Source organism: Strongylocentrotus purpuratus, unplaced genomic scaffold (genome assembly GCF_000002235.5).
Source record: "Strongylocentrotus purpuratus isolate Spur 01 unplaced genomic scaffold, Spur_5.0 spur5_scaffold_6, whole genome shotgun sequence".
NCBI classification, from domain to species: domain Eukaryota; kingdom Metazoa; phylum Echinodermata; class Echinoidea; order Camarodonta; family Strongylocentrotidae; genus Strongylocentrotus; species Strongylocentrotus purpuratus.
Genome location: NW_022145612.1, coordinates 28503100 through 28522552, shown reverse-complemented (window position 1 = coordinate 28522552; position 19453 = coordinate 28503100). Strand labels below are relative to the sequence as shown.

The 19453-nt window shown below is 37.7% G+C and overlaps 1 protein-coding gene across 6 annotated transcripts; it reads right to left on the bottom strand.

Moving 5' to 3' along the window:
* Positions 1-1175: 1175 nt before the first annotated feature.
* LOC752819 (zinc finger protein Xfin) lies at positions 1176-18826 on the bottom strand. Of its 6 annotated transcripts, none has more exons than XR_004061725.1 (6): positions 18489-18826; positions 16133-17308; positions 14717-14807; positions 13740-13916; positions 6407-10842; positions 1176-1386 (listed from the first exon to the last, which is right to left on the bottom strand). XR_004061725.1 is itself a non-coding variant. In XM_011664013.2 (6 exons), exons 2-6 carry the CDS (start codon positions 17300-17302, stop codon positions 8345-8347), a joined length of 3894 nt encoding a protein of 1297 aa, XP_011662315.2. In that variant the 5' UTR covers positions 17303-17308; positions 18489-18826; the 3' UTR covers positions 6196-8344. The 6 variants fall into 6 exon arrangements, 5 of the variants coding, with proteins under 5 accessions (XP_011662315.2, XP_001180237.3, XP_011662308.2 ...); XM_011664013.2 differs by lacking the exon at positions 1176-1386 and having other exon boundaries at positions 6196-10842; positions 16133-17136; positions 17179-17308; XM_001180237.4 differs by lacking the exon at positions 1176-1386 and having other exon boundaries at positions 6196-10842.
* Positions 18827-19453: the final 627 nt, after the last annotated feature.

Genomic DNA, 19453 nt, shown 5'->3' with positions numbered 1-19453 from the left:
TCTTTTCAAAAGCACAATGGATCGAATATAGCAACCTTTTGCCTTTTTTGGAAGATTGAGTTTTTGACACTGTCCCTGTCGATCATCTGAAATCAATCATGTGTGACATGTCCTTCAGAAAATTAGGCTCCCAGTGATGTGCATATTAAAGATAAAGGCGAGTTCTGGTAATGCGATTGCATTGTGAAAGAAATGGTGTGGAATGGATCAGAAAAAGTTGATCATGTAGCATGTAAGTATTAGTGTGTACTGCAAGGTTCTGGAGTCATCAAAATCATAATAAATTTGGCCCAGTCTTGGTAAAGTAACAAGCACTGTACACAGAAAGATGTGGGACTACACAAATGGTGTTGGGTTACTTTGAGACCATGATTTCCTTATCTTTCTATGCTCATTACTCAGCAAGTATACAATTTCTACCAAAATTGTTTGGCACATGTCATTTATTTGTAATCTTGAACATTTAGTGTAAGTTTCGTTTGATTCTGTGAGAATTTTCTTTTTTTTACCAGAGCTGGAGTTTATCTTTTTTCTAGGGATATGCAGTGTATTTCCCCTCATTTATCTCTTAACATGTATCTACCTTTTCTTTCTTTCTCTCTTCAGCATTGAATTTCCTTCTCTTACATGTAGCTTTCCACATCTCCTGTTCTTTTCAATTTATCCAATCTCTCCCTCTCTTTTCAATTCCCGTCTCTCTAATCTCCCTTTTCAATTCCCTTTTCTCTAGTCTCTACTCATCTCTCTCTCACTCTCTCTCTCTTCAATTCCCTTCTCTCAAATCTCTCCCTTTCTACTCGTCTCTTTCTCTCTTTTCAATTCCCTTCTCTCTAGTCTCTACTCATCTCTCTCTCTCTCTCTTCAATTCCCTTCTCTCAAATCTCTCCCTCTCTACTCGTCTCTTTCTCTCTTTTCAATTCCCTTCTCTCTACTCATCTCTTTTCGAACCTCTCTCTCTCTCTCTTCAATTCCATTCTCTCCATCTCTGTTTCATCTCTCCCTCTCTACTCTTCTCTTTTTCCACCTTTCCCATTTTGAAACATGCCTTCAACTCCCTCATCCTGTTATTGAGCAAGATGTATCGATATGTAAAACCTGATTAATTTGGCACCCAATATAAACTGATTCATTACCTCCCTCGTCACTAAAATGAATAAAACACTTCACACTTAAAATCTTCTTTGGTCGTTTAATACAGTATTTGTTTCGTACAAACATATAAAATTCTACCGATTAAAACAGTATTCCATGATAATCTCAACAAGCTGGAAACTTCACTTGCACAAGTATTTTTGAGATATTTGTGGTGTCTGGCCTTAAACCATTGAAAGGCCAGACATCACCAAGAGGTAATTATTGAAAATCAAGATCAGATCTAACGATAACCTTATCATAAACTCACGAAGAAAACTGATTGTAGCAATAATACTTTGTACAATAATACATAGAGAAATGGGGAGTTGGTAGGATGACGAAAGCATTTGTGTTAGTAGTTGCCGTATGCCCTCACGTTGACCATATGGTAGGAATACTCCCTAGGGAGTGGAAATGCTGCACATTGTCAACAATGAATCCGATGACCGAGGTGATAATATATTTTTGTATATATACCGGTAGCATGTCACATTAAGTGCTATATAAATCCAAATAAATATTATTTCATTTTACGAGACTTCCATGCATTGCTTATTAAAAGGGGCTCACCCTTCTTCATTCAGTATCTTTCAAGCCTCACGAAAAGCTCTATGAATCTGAAATAAATAGTGAGGCTAGATACAATAAAACAGCTTGGGAAGTGATTTCAATGTGTAAAAGCTGTAAATCAAATGTAATTTTCCATTTACAAATGTCAGTAAGTGCACAGAATTGAGATTTAATTCTACAGCTTAGCTATTATTTCTTTGAATGACATCTGATGTATGTAATGAATTACATCCTTATGTTTCTCTCATATTTGTGGTGTACATAAAAACATGAACTACAATAGTTAGTACTTGTGTTGTAAATCGGAGGCAGAGTTATATGATATCCTTGAAAATCATGTTGGGGAAAGAAGTACATCTAACATTGAATTTGATTGACTTACGTTGTAATTATCAAAATAAATTCTATTCAAATATCTAAAATGCGTGTCAGATGCGTTATTGTTTGCAATTTACCAAGACCTTCTTGTACAGGGTGTCCATGAAAAATAAAGGAAACCCAAGTTCACAGGAAAATCACTTGATATGTGTACTTATAATGTTTTCTTTGATTAATGTACACATGATCGGAAAGATTATCCCTTACCGAAAAGGCAGGCCTGCTTATAGCCTGCATCAAGCCTGCATAGCTGCTAAAAAGCAGGCTAATTCCTTAGCAAGCACTGACCTGCAAAAACGCCGAAATATGCAAATTAGGCAGGCTTAATTTAGCCTGTACATTTTAAAAGCAGGCTTATTTTAGCCTGCAAAATCATATTAACCTGGCTCAATTAGCCTGCAAAATTGCCCTGCTTTTTTAGTATTCAAATTAACCTGCTTTGTTAGCCTGCAAAAACGCTGAAATATGTAAGTTAATTGCAGGTTAATTTTAGCATGCTAATCTAAAATGCAGGCTAACAAAAATGAAGATATTCGATTAATTGCCATCACTATCGGTACAAGACTTCTATTGGTATATCGACTCAGGTAGAGGAACGAGGGATAAATTGATACATCATAATCAATACTTGCAAGTGTCCACCAATAGGAATATTCTAACCTCAATTGCATTAGACTAACTCCATCACAAAGATCATTTGAAGTTAATACAAAATTGACTATTGAAAAGGTACAGGCTCATACACCTATATATAGAAAACATACATGCTATTTGAATTGGTTAGTAATCGTATCATCAATATATCTATTGCTAAAACGTGAATGTAAGTGTGATCAGACAAATAATCTATTGGTCAATAATTTCCAAAGAAAAATACAATCACAAAATTGATATGTGCATTAATTGTCATAATTTGCTTAACAATTAATCATGATAAATGTATTTTTCTGTGAGACGTGTAAAGTAATAATGAATATTCATGAGATACGTATTGCAGGTTAATTTTAGCATGCTAATCGAAAAGGCAGGCTAACATAAATGAAGGTTTCTATTGGTTTCTATTGGTCCCATATTGGGTTCAATTAGTCTTATTGGTTTATATTGGTCCTATTGTCCCTATTGGTAGATCTACATGTATTGATCTTATTGGTTTCAATTGGACCAATTGGCCCCATTTGACTCTAATCGGGATTTCAATTGGTTTCAATTGGACCAATTGGCCCCATTAGATATTTCAAATGGTTTCAATTGGACCAATCAGCCCCATAGACTTAAATGGGACTTCAATTCTCGCTACCCCAAATAGCGATTCTGCCGAGATCCGGGGAAAATCCTGAAAACGCGCATTGCATTATGGGATAGCTTTTCGACATTACAGCTTCCTGTGCAGGCGTTCGTGATCACAACCCTCTCTTTCACGGTAGAGTTTAACGGCCTTTTGTGCTAAAGTCACTAATTCTGCCCGAAGCTTTCCATTGCATATTATAATTTGTACAAATTACACTGATTGGCATCGATTTTAGCGTGCGTGAAAACTCTGCACAGCGAACACAGGCGCTAGCGCCAGTGGGATGGGACTCTATACCGGAAGTTGTAGTGACGACCCGAGAGAGTGAAAATTACCTCGTCTCGCGAATTTCGAGATTTTCGTACCTATTTAGGGTAGCGAGAATTGGACCAATCAGCCCCATAGACTGTAAGGTTTTCAATTGGGTTCAAATATATCTTTTCTTTATATAAGTTGCAATTTAATCCAATTACGATATTTAATAAACACAAGACTATATCAATGTTATAACTATGGCCTAAAAACATTGCTCTAGCTCTCTTTAGGCTCCATCATATTTCTTCCTTTATTTAACTTAGTCTTATGTATTATTCTGTTCGTTTGTATAAATGCATCCCCCCAAAAAAATGATTACAAAATATGTAACATGCCAAATGTAATGAAATAAACATGTGAAATATGAAAATAAAATGAAATTGAAACTGAATTGGACCAACTGAAGTCCAAAATAGGGCCAATTGGTCCAATTGAAACCAATTGAGTTCCCATTAAAGTCTAATAGGGCCTAGGCCAATTGGTCCAATAGGGCCAATCTGGACCAATTGAAACCAACTGAAGTCCTATTGAGACCAATTAAAACCAACTGAAAAAATGAAAATTAAATCGGTGTTCAATTGGTTTCAATTGGATTTTTGTCTTGGGATGCCTCCCCAAGCGCTCGAAACCTCGCTTGCTCGGCTTTCTATGAACCTATTTTTGTTTCAACTCTCGAATCACCCCTGATATATAACATTAAACGTGCATGTGAAAAATAACCTGTAAAAAGCAATAACAGGTTAAATTTGTGTTCTAAACCTGCTCAGAGGATATTTCTTCAGATTGCAGGTTTAACAAATTATGATAGAAATTTACATGCTAAAGATTAAACTGCATCTCATCTGGCATGCTAAAGATTTAACCTGCTAAAACTGTATTTTGCAAAATGCATGCTAATTTTAAACTGCAGGCTGAGATTTAGCCTGCTAAAAACTATTAGACTGTGTTTTGCAAAATGCATGCTAATAACAGGCTAAAATTTAACCTGCTAAAACATGTAAGACTGATTTTGCAAAATGCAGGCTAAAATTTAACCTGCTAAAACATGTAGACTGATTTTGCAAAATACAGGCTAAAATTTAACATGCAATAGAATAATTAGCATGTATTTAAGAATGCAGGCCAGACGCAGGTTCAAAGCAGGCTAAATAAGCCTGCGTTTTCGGTAAGGGTAATTGTGCAGTCATGTGAATCAAAACATCATCAATAAGTCATGCATGATCTTTTTCAGAAAGATTGAAATAGCATTGTCAACAACCAAATTGTCCAAGATAGCTCGATGGCTGCTAGCTTTGGTTCTTATGTATTTGGAAAGATAGGGAATGATTAAAAATTATATATTGTTAGAAATGCATATATATATTCCCTTCTTTCAAGCAAGACCATAGCCACAATTTTGGTAGGCATATGCGAGATGATAACATGAATTTTTGAATGATGTATATTTTTGTTTATTATTCAAAGATATTTCCCATCTTTTCAAAAGCACAATGGATCGAATATAGCAACCTTTTGCCTTTTTTGGACGATTGAGTTTTTGACACTATCCCTGTCGATCATCTGAAATCAATCATGTGTGACATGTCCTTCAGAAAATTAGGCTCCCAGTGATGTGCATATTAAAGATAAAGGCGAGTTCTGGTAATGCGATTGCATTGTGAAAGAAAAGGTGTGGAATGGATCAAAAACAGTTGATCATGTAGCATGCAAGTATTGGTGTGCACTGTAAGGTTCTGGAGTCATCAAAATCATAATAAATTTGGCCGAGTCTTGGTAAAGTAACAAGCACTGTACACAGAAAGCTATTTATGGGACAACACACATGGTGTCGGGCTAGTACTACCTTGATTTCCTTGTCTTTCTATATGCTCATTATTAAGCCAGGATACATTTTCTTCCAAAATTGTTTGGCACATGTCATTTATTTGTAATCTTGAACATTTAGTGTAAGTTTCGTTTGATTCTGTGAGAATTTTCTTTTTTTTACCAGAGCTGGAGTTTATCTTTTTTCTAGGGATATGCAGTGTACTTCCCCTCATTTATCTCTTAACATGTATCTACCTTTTCTTTCTTTCTCTCTTCAGCATTGAATTTCCTTCTCTTACATGTAGCTTTCCACATCTCCTGTTCTTTTCAATTTATCCAATCTCTCCCTCTCTTTTCAATTCCCTACTCTCTAATCTCCCTTTTCGATTCCCTTCTCTCTAGTCTCTACTCATCTCTCTCTCTCTCTCTTCAATTCCCTTCTCTCAAATCTCTCCCTCTCTACTCGTCTCTTTCTCTCTTTTCAATTCCCTTTTCTCCATCTCTGTTTCATCTCTCTCTCTCTCTCCCTCTCTACTCTTCTCTTTTTCCACCTTTCCCATTTTGAAACATGCCTTCAACTCCCTCATCCTGTTATTGAGCAAGATGTATCGATATGTAAAACCTGATTAATTTGGCACCCAATATAAATATAGATTCATTACCTCCCTTATCACTAAAATGAATAAAACACTTCACACTTAAAATCTTCTTTGGTCGATTAATACCGTAATTGTTTCTTACAAACATATAAAATTCTACTGATTAAAACAGTATTCCATGATAATCTCAACAAGCTGGAAACTTCACTTGCACAAGTATTTTTGAGATATTTGAGATGTCTGGCCTTAAACCATTGAAAGGCCAGACATCACCAAGAGGTAAGTATTGAAAATCAAGATCAGATCTAACGATAACCTTATCATAAACTCACATGATCTAATGACAACAATTCTTAATGATGACAGAACAACTGACATGAACAATACATATAGAGCTGCTTCGGGTGGTATAAGACAGTACACATTAAGTGCTGTAGGCAGTTAAGTACTAATTACTGGATTACAACATCACAACTTATTCCAAGAAAGTGATTTCCGTATCAAGAACAACGAAAATATCACAAGAGATGAACACACAAAAACAATGTCATGTGCTTGCAAGAACAGTATGAACAACTAACTCCTACATATGCATGTATAATGATGAATAGTACGAACAACTGAATTCTACATATGCATAATGATGATTTCCTCAGAATAAGAAATTGTATAATATAAAATGTGTCTTCCAAGTACACTTTGAAAGGATTCCTCCAATGTAATCATTATCACAGCTAACCAAGTTTTTTCCACCATGTTTTGATAAAGTCATTCTTGTAGTATAGAGGCATGCAAAATGCATAATTCTCATTAGCAGGTAGCTGAAGATAGGATCAACAAAAAGTTAACAGATACATGTATACCGGTACTCAAGATTCAAACATGCTTCTACTCCAGTGCATAATGGTTACTGGTATTTGGTTCTCATGAAAAGCCCAAGCTTGTCAGACATAGCAACTACCAATGTATGAAACCCTGCATTGTGACAACTGAAATACAAAAGCTCCTTCCAGATTATTGCAATATCTCATCTCTCAGGGTCTTCAGGTAGAAGCATTCAATAGATTGAACTTGTTTCTTGTAGTAAATTTTACACTTAAAAGGATCTGGGATTCTGGGTCCATGTCCTACATTTACATATGTCCAATGAAAATTAATATATTATTTATGCAAAATATGCCATAAATAATGACAAAACAAAATAGAAATACATGTATTCATATCAATATAAGTACTGGTCATGCCTCAACATAACTCCACAAACAAACAGGGTTCTACATGGACATAGCACGATTATGTATACCGTATATACATGAAATAATTTGGTACAAAAAGAAAGAAATACTGGCAACTGAATTGAACATTATATTTGCATGGTCGTGCAAAAGGAGAAAAGAAAGAAAAGAACTGAATAATGATCATGGCATGATCAAACGTTATGGTTAGTTCTGGAAGACAATAGCAGAAATAGGAAAGAAACTCATTTATGGAGAAATTGGGATTTTCCCTGAACAATGCATTTCCGTTGTAAGAACTGCATTATACAGTGAGATACATGTATAACATGTACATATTAAACAAATAAGACTTCACTACACAGTTCACACATTTGCAATCTACTTTTTTTCATAAAAATGTTCACATGAATGTTACTGTTTTGCAAGACAGGAATTGAATGAAGTAGCACATTAAGACTCCCAGACCTCTAATATTTCAAGACCTTCTCTAATATTGCAAGACCTCTGAAAGAAGTACAACATTAAACCATTTTGAACCCAGTTGCTAGAAAAATTGAAATACATGTACCGTAAATGTCCAGATTTAATGAAAACCAGCAAGAACAAATTTTACAAATATTTTCAAATGAATGTGCACAAAAACATTGTTTTGCATGACAGGAATTGAAAGAAGTAGCACATTAAGACTCCCAGACCTCCAATATTTTAAGACCTCTGAAACAAGTACAACATTAAACCATAATTTTAAACCCAGTTGCAAGAAAAAAAAACTGCTGTCAAAGTGTCAGTCTCTCCATGAGAACGTGAATGCAAAAAGAATTTGAAAGACCTTGAGGCACCGTTTCCCGACATACCATTGAAATTGCCTGTTAATCTTAATACATGCATTTCAATGCAATGTTGTTTCGTGAAACGCTGCTCAGATTCACATTCAGGCAATTCCTATGATACCTTGAAACAAGGTATGACATTTTCTGGCCTACATCTGGCTAGGCTCTCATACATACTGCATGGTTCTAATGGCTCATGTCTTCATGCTGCCTGATATGAAAATCCAGATCAACCTGCTTGGTAAACTGAGCCGAGCATTTATCACATTCTAGATACTGTCCATGGACAATGACCATATGAACCATCAGGTCTCCTTGCCTCGAGTACTCGGCTTTACACACTGTGCATTCCAACAGACAGGAGGTGTTCGTGGAGAGCACATGTTTCCTGGCTTCCATCATAGTGGGGAAGTCCCTGCCGCAGAACTGACACTGGTACACCACGTTGGACACGGTATAGGAGCAACTGGCTTGGTGAGTGGGAACACACCCGTGCTCCTCGATCTCATACATGGTCGCAAAGCACTGCTGACATGTGTTGCACTGGAACCGAGATCTCACATCCAAGTGGGTACGCGCATGTCTACTCAACTCTTTGGCTGGAATGTCTTGTTCCCCGCACTTCATGCAAACGTCGTACTTGTCACTGGTGGTATGCTCTGCTGCTAAAGAAACAGTTTTAGTTGTTGGTGGTGCTTCTGGAAGCAAACTTTCAGGGCAGGAAATGGTGACGGGCCGACCAACAGAACATGCCACTTTCTTGGATGTCTTCAGAATCTTTGATGGAGGGTGCTTTACCACTGAAGTCAGAGGAACATTCTTAAATTTGGAGTCCAACAACACCCTTGAAGCCTTTGGGGCTCTTATGACCGGGGTCTCAACTCCACTTTCGACATGGGTCAGAATGTGACACGTCAGATCTGAGGCTGATGCAAACTCCGTCTTGCAAATGCTGCACTTCAGACCACTGCCAGCTCTTCTTCTCTTGTCACAGTCTATACAGCGCTTTTTATTCTTGCTTGCAATTATGCAATAGCACTTTTTGCAATAAGATGCCTCTTTGTGAGCTCTCTCCATGTGCGCAACAATGGAGCTTTTAAGATAGAAGATCTTAAAGCAAATATAGCAATGCCAAGGATCACGGTCAGTATGGGTAAACTCGTGCTTGGCACACCGGTATTCGAATTGGAAAGTCTCATTACAATACTTGCATTTGAAACCGTCAATGACTTTTGCTCTCTTTCTACTTGATTGTTGTTCATCTGGACTTGATGATCTTCTCTTTCTCTTTCTCTTCCCAGACTCTACAGATCCTAGATGCTCCTGTACATGACGAGCACATTCCGCTTTCTTCTTAAAATGTTTGAAACACAAATTGCATTGGAAGAGTTTTTCGCATCTCTTCCTACTATTCCTTGTGGGTTCATGACAATCAAAGAAGTGTTCTGATCGAAATGACTCTATACATGTTGAGCAATAATAGATGATTCTAACGGCCTCTTCTTTAGGTACAGCTTCAAGTTCTCTTAATGCATTCTTGGTGTAGGTCTCACTGTGTGTTAGGTACATATGCCTCTTAACTTTCTTCCTGGAAGTAAAACTGGCATGGCATTTTGGACATAGCCAAACTCCAAATTTCTTGCCCCTTTTTCGATTCACATCTTTTTCTCTTCTACGATTTAGATTCTCTAGCTCTTGAAGGTTTGGATTTTTTTCACGTTTGTTGCCTTGTGCATGTTTCTTTTTGTGGTGCATACTTAAGCCTCTAAATGAGGGAAATACTCTTTCACAGATTTTACACTCGTGTATTACATGACTTTCGTTATTAGTTCTTTCAGCTTTGGTACAGGGCCATTCTTTCTTAACCGAAGGAAAACCCAGCTTCCCGTGCCCTCTTTTCAAAGAGGTTGAGCTTTTGTCACGTTTGTCGCCTCGTACATGTATCAACTTGCGGTGCATACTTAAGCCTCTAAATGAGGGAAATACTCTTTCACAGATTTTACACTCGTGTATTACGTGACTTTCGTTATTAGTTCTTTCAGCTTTGGTACAGGGACCATCTTTCCTAGCTGAAAGAAAACCCAGCTTCCTGAGCCCTCTTTTCAAAGACGGGGCCTGTACTGCAGACCTCCTGGGAGAATCCGCATTCTCCTCCTTCTTAACCCTTGAGGTTTCACCATTCAGTGTCTTCCTAGGACTCTTTCGGTTCCGCCGTCTGAAGCAGCGCTTCAGGTGCATTGTGAGATTCCTCTGCTTATCAAATGAAGTGTTACAGTATTCACACATGATACGTGTGACCTTCGGATGATTAACAAGGTGCTTTTCTAGCAACTTCTTCTCTCCGAACGAATGAAAACAAAGGTGACAATTAAAGACTGGATTATCAGGTGGTAATTCTCCTTTGACAACACCTCGTAATTTTCTCTCTACAGGCTTTCCACTGGGGATTGCATTTTTATTCCCCCCTTTCAGCAACTTGCTACATGACCTGAGCTTGCTCCTGGTAACGGCACCTCTTCTGCTCTCTTCTGTTGGTTTACATTGACTACGCAAGCCATGCTTTGCAGCAGGAGAATCACCATCATCCTGGTCAGAATCTAATCCATTCTGGTCCATGGATGCAACATTCTCTTTGGTCACTGGTGATACTAAGGCTTGCTGCCCAGACTCTCCTGTTCCAGTCACTGCCAAGAGAAGAAAAAATATCAAACACACATACTTGTTAATCATTAATATAATCTTTTATGTTGGTAAGCATATTCTTCAGTACTAGTAAATGAGCCAATTTTGAATAATGAATAATGAATAAAACCATCTCTACAATTCCTTCAATAAATATCCAATAATTTTAATCTAGCAACTTACATACATTTAATCTAGAAATTATGCATCAATCAATACTTTCTTAAATTGTATTGGAAGCCTACAAAGTTTTCATAATTACAGCACTGACAACATACAACTTGGTAACCATAGTGACCTTTATCTAGGACCTCCAACATCAACATATTAGAACTAAATTCATGTCCTTAAGTTACGTTCAATTTGCAACACAGTGACATAGTGCTAGATATAAAAAATTCTGAAATAATCTCTCTCTCAAAAATTACATTTAACTTTTATGAAAGAGTTTTATAATTTTTCCTATATTTCAGATATATTCAGTGCTTTAAACAAAAATATTCAAATACATTAAAGCACTCCAGACATCCTTTTTTTTGTTGTTGCTTTTTTTTCAGTTTTGAATGCTTTAAATACATATTTTTTTATTCATTCAACATTTTGGGGGTAAAAAAACTGTTAAAAAAAATAAAACTTTAATAAAAAACTGACTAATTTTTGGGCCAGTCACAAAGGGCAACACAACATTTTTATGCCTCCATTACGAAGTAGCCGGAGGCATTATGTTTTCGGGTTGTCCGTCCGTCTGTCCGTACGTACGTCCCGTTCTTGAGATCGCGTTATCTGAAGAACCGATCGATGGATTCCTGCCAAACTTTGGTCATGTATGTATCTTGCAGAGCCGATGAACTGATTAGATTTTGGGGTCACGAAGTCAAAGGTCAAAGGTCACAGGGCTCATTAGGTATGCAAAAACAGCTCGTGATCGCGTTATCTGAAGAACCGATTGATGGATTCCTGCCAAACTTTGGTCATGTATGTATCTTGCAGAGCCAATGAACTGATTAGATTTTGGGGTCATGAGGTTAAAGGTCAAAGGTCACAGGGCTCATTATGTACGCATAAACAGCTTGTGATCGCGTTATCTCAAGAACCGATTGATAGATTGCTGCCAAACTTAGGTCATGTATGTTACTTGCAGAGCCGATGAACTGATTAGATTTTGGGGTCATGAGGTTAAAGGTCAAAGGTCACAGGGCTCATTATGTACGCATAAACAGCTTGTGATCGCGTTATCTCAAGAACCGATTGATAGATTGCTGCCAAACTTAGGTCATGTATGTTACTTGCAGAGCCGATGAACTGATTAGATTTAGTGGTCATGAGGTCAAAGGTCAAAGGCCACAGCACACATTATGTATGCAAAAACAGCTTGTGATCGCGTTATCTCAAGAACCGATTGATGGATTCCTGCCAAAATTAGGTCATGTATGTTACTTGCAGAGCCAATGAACTGAGTAGATTCTTGGTTCATAAGGTCAAAGGTCAAAGATCATGGGCTCATTATGTATGCAAAAATAGCTTGTGAATGTATTCTCATTAGAACTGACAGATGGATTACTATTTAACTCAGGACATTTTGCAGAGCCAATGAACTGAGTAGATTTTAGGGTCATGAGGTCAAAGATCAAAGGGTCATATATGTATATGAGAAATTGCTTGTAATCACGATATTCTGAGAACCTCTCAATGGATTACAATTGAACTTGAATTCGAAAAATTTCTTCTGTTTTGGTTTGTAAAATTGCTCTATGACGGAGGCATCATTTTCGACTGCGCGCAGTCGAATTCCATCTAGTTTGTTGTGTTGTAGCATATAGTTTAAAGGGAACCAAATCCCTCATACTAAGTTACTTTTATTGTAAAGTTTAAGATATTTGAATAAAGTCAGTGAAAATTTAAACAAAATGGGGCAAGGAATAAGGAAGTTAAAGCTTTTTGAAATGACTAGTCACTAGAGGGCGATATTCAATTTGATGACATCATCTGTGGACAACTCTCCATGCCTTTTGTACATCAAATTTTATGTTTTTCCTTCTTTCTTGTGATTGAGATAATCCACTCCCCTGAAAGCAAGGTATAGAATGCAAAATGATAATCTACTTCACATGTTATTAAGTCGGATCAAGAACTCAAATAAATAGAAAACGAAAGAATTGTAAAATTTGATGTACAAAAGGCATGGAGAGTTGTCCACAGATGATGTCATCTAATTGAATATCGCCCTCTAGTGACTAGTCATTTCAAAAAGCTCTAACTTCCTTATTCCTTGCCCGATTATGTTCAAATTTTCACTGATTTTATTCAAATATCTTAAACTTTACAATAAAAGTAACTTAGTATGAAGGTTTTGGTTCCCTTTAAGCTTCTACCAACCTTACAATTTAGGAGGCATCATCTCCTGTGGATTTTCACTTGCCTTGAGAAAATTTACAGGAGTGGATGAAAGCCTGCCTACTAAATTTTGAGGTTGGTAGGAGCTTAAAGAGAAGGTTGAGTTCTGGGGAGAGGTGAACAATAATTTCTGAGCGTTATCATTGTTATTATGCAAGTATGGAAGTACATCAGAGAAAACATGTTCCCTGAAAAGCATGGCTCTACAAATGCCTTCATATTCTAAATATGACAATTAACAGCTTTAAAAATGATGCCCGATCTTTAAGCCACACGTTAGTGTAGTCCTGTATACATCTTCCTGTGTACAGTGCTGGTTACTTTACCAAGACTGGGCCAAATTTCTTATCATTTTGATGTATCCAGAACCTTGCAGTACACACCAATACTTATATGCTAAATGATCAACTTTTTTGATCAATTCCACACCATTTCTTTCACAATGCAATCGCATGACCAGAACTCAACTTTACCTTTAAACTACATGTTATCTTTTGTTATATACCTTCCTTACCTGCCGTGACATCACCAGATCCGGTACTCATCTCTGAAGCTATAGGAATGATTCCAACGGGTACAGGACTATCGTCTTGTCTGGTTGTTTGGTCTGAATCCACAGGAATTATCTGAATCGGTCGGGGAATGGTGTTGAGAGCCTCTTGTCTTGTTTTCAGGTTGGTATCTACATACATGTAAAATTCAAATAGGGTGAGAATAGGAAAGTTGCGATGGGTAATGAAATACCAGCAGGTATTTTGTGTATAAATTTAGGTTTCAAGCAGGATTGGTATGCAATAACCAAAAAAATTATGACTCTATTGCATTTCTTTATTTCTGTCTATCTGGCGTATGTAAGCTACCAGTAAATAAGAATTGCCATATCACCTACAAGTTCAAATTTACTGAGAACAACTCTTCATAAACACTTCTCTTCTTCCCCAATGTATCACTTAATGTTTAAAGATAAAGACCAGTTATGGTCATGCGATTGCATTGTGAAAGAAACGTTGTGGAATCGATCAGAAAAAGTTGATCATCTAGCATAAAAGTATTGGTGTGTACTGCAAGGTTCTGGAATCATCAAAATGATAAGAAATTTGGCCCAGTCTTCGTAAAGTTACAAGCACTGTACACAGAAAGATGTACATGTATATGGGACCATGCACACGTGCGCGACACGTGCCTCTATCTCTGACATACCAATAGATAAACTAATTTACCAAATATATCAATTAGTAGGCTGTTTCCCGGCAAAATTTTTATCATCATGTATTAGTCAAAACATATTCTTTCACATGATTAGTAATAAGAGCTTCCATTTCATTTTTTGAAATTGGGGCGTTTCCAATACTGGTCTTTACTCTTTACCTTTAACAATTCCATCACTCATGTTTCAGAATCCATCTACTAAGGTATCTTCTCCTAGTTTGGAGGTTGATTGCAAAAATTTTCCAAACATTTTTCCTGAATTTGTTTACTTACCATACTCATCCATACTCTGTTCGGTTTCCATTCCTTTGCCAGAGTTCTCTCCTGTCTCGGCGGCTTCATCCGGATCAACATCACTGGCGACCTGGAGGAATGAAAATAGGCCTGTCTTCATCAAGCTCAAGATTGCCAAGTAGCCCGCTATTTCTGATTTGGGAAATAATCCCGAAGTTACAAATGGCGTCTTCATCAGCTGGAGACTTGACCTCGAGCTCGAGAAATTAGCTCAATATATTTTGCTCAGCGTTTGCGCATGGTGCGAGTCTTTGGGCTGGTGAAGACGCACCGGACAAATAGCGGGATATTTTGCAAACTAGCCAAAGATATCTCCGGATGATTATCTTGACCAAATATCCTGCTAATTGCAACTTCGGGCTGATGAAGACGCAAATTAACTAGATAATTTGCAAATGGGATAGTTCAAATAGTGGGATATTTGGCAATCTCGAGCTGATGAAAACAGGCCTAATGAGTTCATCTTGAGCTGAACACATACGTCTTCCCAAAGCCAATACAAAAACTTTACCAGAGGGCGAGTAAGGACATAAAGAAGTAAGTTAAGAAGGCAGACATACTTGAAGAGAAAATGACATTACATTTACAATGAAGGATTCAGCCCTGCAAGGGTATATCTGCAAATGACAAGAATATTCGTTTTCAAGAACGCAATGAGTGAAGTCTTCATTATGTTTCACTTTTATATGAAACATGCTCATTCATTAAACGCAGTGCAATTACTTTCGGACAAATTTTAACTGGAATTTTACACAGGGGGGCAGCTCATTTATTCCGCATTGGCTTACAGTCATTAAGTGACCTATAAATTAGGTCCTTCTTTTTTTAATGAAATAGAGGTACATGTCTTTGGAAGATTGTCTTCATGGGAGTTTGTTCATGCCCACTCCAAAAATCTTACAAAGAATGAAAATCGAAATTTGACATTTGAAAGTTAAACATAAAGTTGATTTCGAGCCATGCGATTGCATTGTGAAAGAAATGGTGTGGAATGGATCAGAAAAAGTTGATCATGTAGCATGTAAGTATTAGTGTGTACTGCAAGGTTCTGGAGTCATCAAAATCATAATAAATTTGGCCCAGTCTTGGTAAAGTAACAAGCACTGTACACAGAAAGATGTGGGACTACACAAATGGTGTTGGGTTACTTTGAGACCATGATTTCCTTATCTTTCTATGCTCATTACTCAGCAAGTATACAATTTCTACCAAAATTGTTTGGCAAATGACATTATTTGTAATCTTGAACATTCAGTGTAAATCTTGTTTGATTATGTGAGAATTCATTTTTTTTTTACCAGAACTCAAGTTTATCTTTAATTGACAATTATTTTTCAAATAACTAATGGCACAGCTGCGGAGAAAGGGTCGGAGACATAATTCCTGCTTACTTACCGCCCAACCATCACTGTCATAGCCATCACCAAATTGCTGATCTCCATCCTCAAGTTCTGGCCTCGCATCATCTTCTTCAGCTATGAAATTGGTCGGTTCTGTTGATTCATCTTTATCAAGAGGTTCAGGGACGGACAAAGTGTCTTTGAGAGCAAGCTGGTTGGTGGTTGCATCTTCACTACCCTTTTCAGAATCATCCAAACTTTCTGGAGAGGTGGGTAAAACTGTTTCTGATGCAACTTCAATGTCAGTATTAGCTTCGACTGTACTTCCTACAGCAGAGCTTGGAGTAGTGCTTGGAGTAGGAGGGCAAGGATTTGTCAATTCTTTAGCAACTTCACAAATGGATTTGGCGTTAGGGTCAACACCCTCATCTGATGGCTCAACAATGGAATGCGAGGCACCGATCTCAGTGGCAGTCTTCACTTGATCCACTTGAATGTCATCTGAAACCGAAGGGTCCACAATGGGTTCTGTTCCAACTCTTTCTTTGGGTGTTTGAGAGGTGGTAGAAGGATCTACATCTTCCTCGTCATCATCATCATCAATGATAATCAAAATGTCTTTTTCATCAGAAGCAGTTTTAGATTTATTCTTTCCTTTCTTATTTCCTGGGGTTACATCTAGCACTATGATGTCGTCATCATCATCATCATCATCAATTTTATGGCTGTGAATACCATAATCATCTTCCAAATCTATTGGCTCTTCTTTCATTTTGATGTTTGGCTCTTGCTTTATTTGCTTTGCTTTTGGCAATATCGTAGTTTCATCTTTGATTTCTGGATGGTCATCTTTTTTGTCTGTTGGAGGGTCTGCTGATGGTGGATGATCAATCCGCTTCACTACTTGAGGACCAGTCATCACTGGATGGTCATCCTTTTCGTCTGTAGGAGGGTCTGTTGATGGTGGATGATCAATCCGCTTCTCTACTTGAGGACCAGTCATCACTGGATGGTCATCCTTTTCGTCTGTAGGAGGGTCTTTTGATGGTGGATGATCATTCCACTTCTCTACTTGAGGACCAGTCTTTGCTGGATGATCATCCTTTTCGACTAGAGGAGGGTCTGTTGATGGTGAGGGATGATCATCATGCTCATGCAGTGGAGGGTCACTTGCCTGGGTGACAGACTCTTCAGATCTTAGATTTTCCAGCAGTTCAATTTCCATGTTAGGCTAAGAGAGTAAGAATATAAATGAACACATCTAAGGCACTCGTATATAGTTCATGCAGCCCTCCTAATCACTTCCAAGCAATTCACGATTCAGAATATCAAAAACAGATTGCAATATCAGAAACAATTGCAATGTAAAGTAATTCAATTAGCCACAAAACTTGTCACTGAACTGGAATGAAGAAAACAACACACAAACAAAACAAAGAGAATATCAAAAACATATTATGGAATTACGCTAGGTATTTTCAGGAGGAAATAACATTTTAAAGATAAAGAACATGGGGGCATGACCACCAATTCCAGCTTTATCACACAAGAACTGATGTCCATGCAAACTCGTTCTTTCCTAAAACCACAAAGGAATGGAACAACCTACCTTCTTCACTAATTTCTGCCAAAACTACATGTACATGTACCTCTGCATTCAAAGCAGAGCTGTTCACTTTCTTAAAACCCACAAGCCAAAAGTAACTGACCACTCAAAGCCACACCTAGTGGAATGTTCCGGAGGAATCCAATCCAAGATCCAAACAGGGACGATTCCATGTAGCAAAAGACCTGAAAACCTCAATATTTGGAGGTGGACGAACATTCTATATTCGACACCGAAGTACCTAAATTTTGACATAGAACTAGTCACCTAGGTCTATTTGGGCATCAAGGTGTCCCTGCATCTTACACTTGTTAATATCAAAATTACTATTTACAAATTACAATGCACTTGCACACTGTCACTGTGCATCTTAATCAACATGCGATTCTGTTAATAAAATGCAAAAGAAAGACCTTAGGCTAATGCACCTTATCATGCATAGCAGAGATGCACAGCCAGGCCAGGCAGGCATAGGTCTTTCTTTTGCATTTTATTCAACGAAATCAAATATTAGGCACCCAGTGCAAAAGTACACTTGCATCAACTAGCTCTTCTCTTCTTCATATGATACGGATCTGGAAAAATCCTAATCTAAAGAGAGGAGCCGACCCTTCCCAAATCAGAGGCTAACAACAACAAAATTTGGTCTATGACAGACGTGACCAACCTTATCATCAGTTTTCATCACCATCAATAATTAAATCACCACTCATCAATCCATGACAATCTGGAAAGTTCTACTTCTAATTTTAGACAGAGGTGAGCACTGAGATTATAATTATTCCTATGTTTCAGCTCAATTTACCAGCTTACAGCCAATGTAGCCACATCTGAGTAGATTGGTAAGTCATTGAACTCATAATCAACTCACTGATGATCATGAGACGTGATCGGCCGCTGCTGTGCTACTGCTAGCAATCCAGGCCAGGCAGTCAGGCGCGGCGTAGCTAGCTAGAGCAACAATGCTTCGCGGTCTTCTCAAAAAGCTGGCTGGTACGGGTCCAATCTTATCCAAGACAGTTTTCAGAATCGCCTTTCCTCCATGTGAATAAACTGTCGGTAAACAGTCGATCTGGATAGTTGCCGTTTTTTCTGGTGTTTGAAGCTTTCTAATCATTTAGCTAATGATGAAGGTAAAAACAGCGAAAACCTGAAACAGCGTTTTACAAAGTCGCGTCGCTCGCACATGGATTATCCCTCTACGGCGGGTACTAGATAGTCAATATTTATAAATTGGGGAAATCCCCCATCTAAAATGTTTTACCCCCCCCCCCCCCCCCCCGGTTTCTCTTCTCTCCTCTCCACCTGTCTGTCTGTCTGTCTGTCTGTCTCTCTCTCTCTTCCTCTATTCTCTCCCACTATTCTCTCCCACTTTCTCCATTTAGGTTCGCTTTACCGACATTCAGTTTTCCCCACCAAAGGCACTGTACAGACTTCAGGAAATCATAAGCACCCCTCATTTATGGCCAACAGAAAAAGCACTTTGTTCAATATTATTCCATCCTAAATCATAACTAGTTTTCCCAAACTTACTACTATCAAATCCATGTAGAACTTCATCATTTCACACATCTCCCCAATCTAATACACCTGCCTTTTTTTCCCCACACACATCTCTCCATCGTAGTAAAACCCTATCCTGTCTACTTGATTTCAGTCTCCATCAATACAATGTATTTTATGGAATAAACCATTAATAATTAGAATAATGAAAATCAATACCCAAATAGTTTAATGATATTGATAAAATTAAACTACACAAAGTACAGG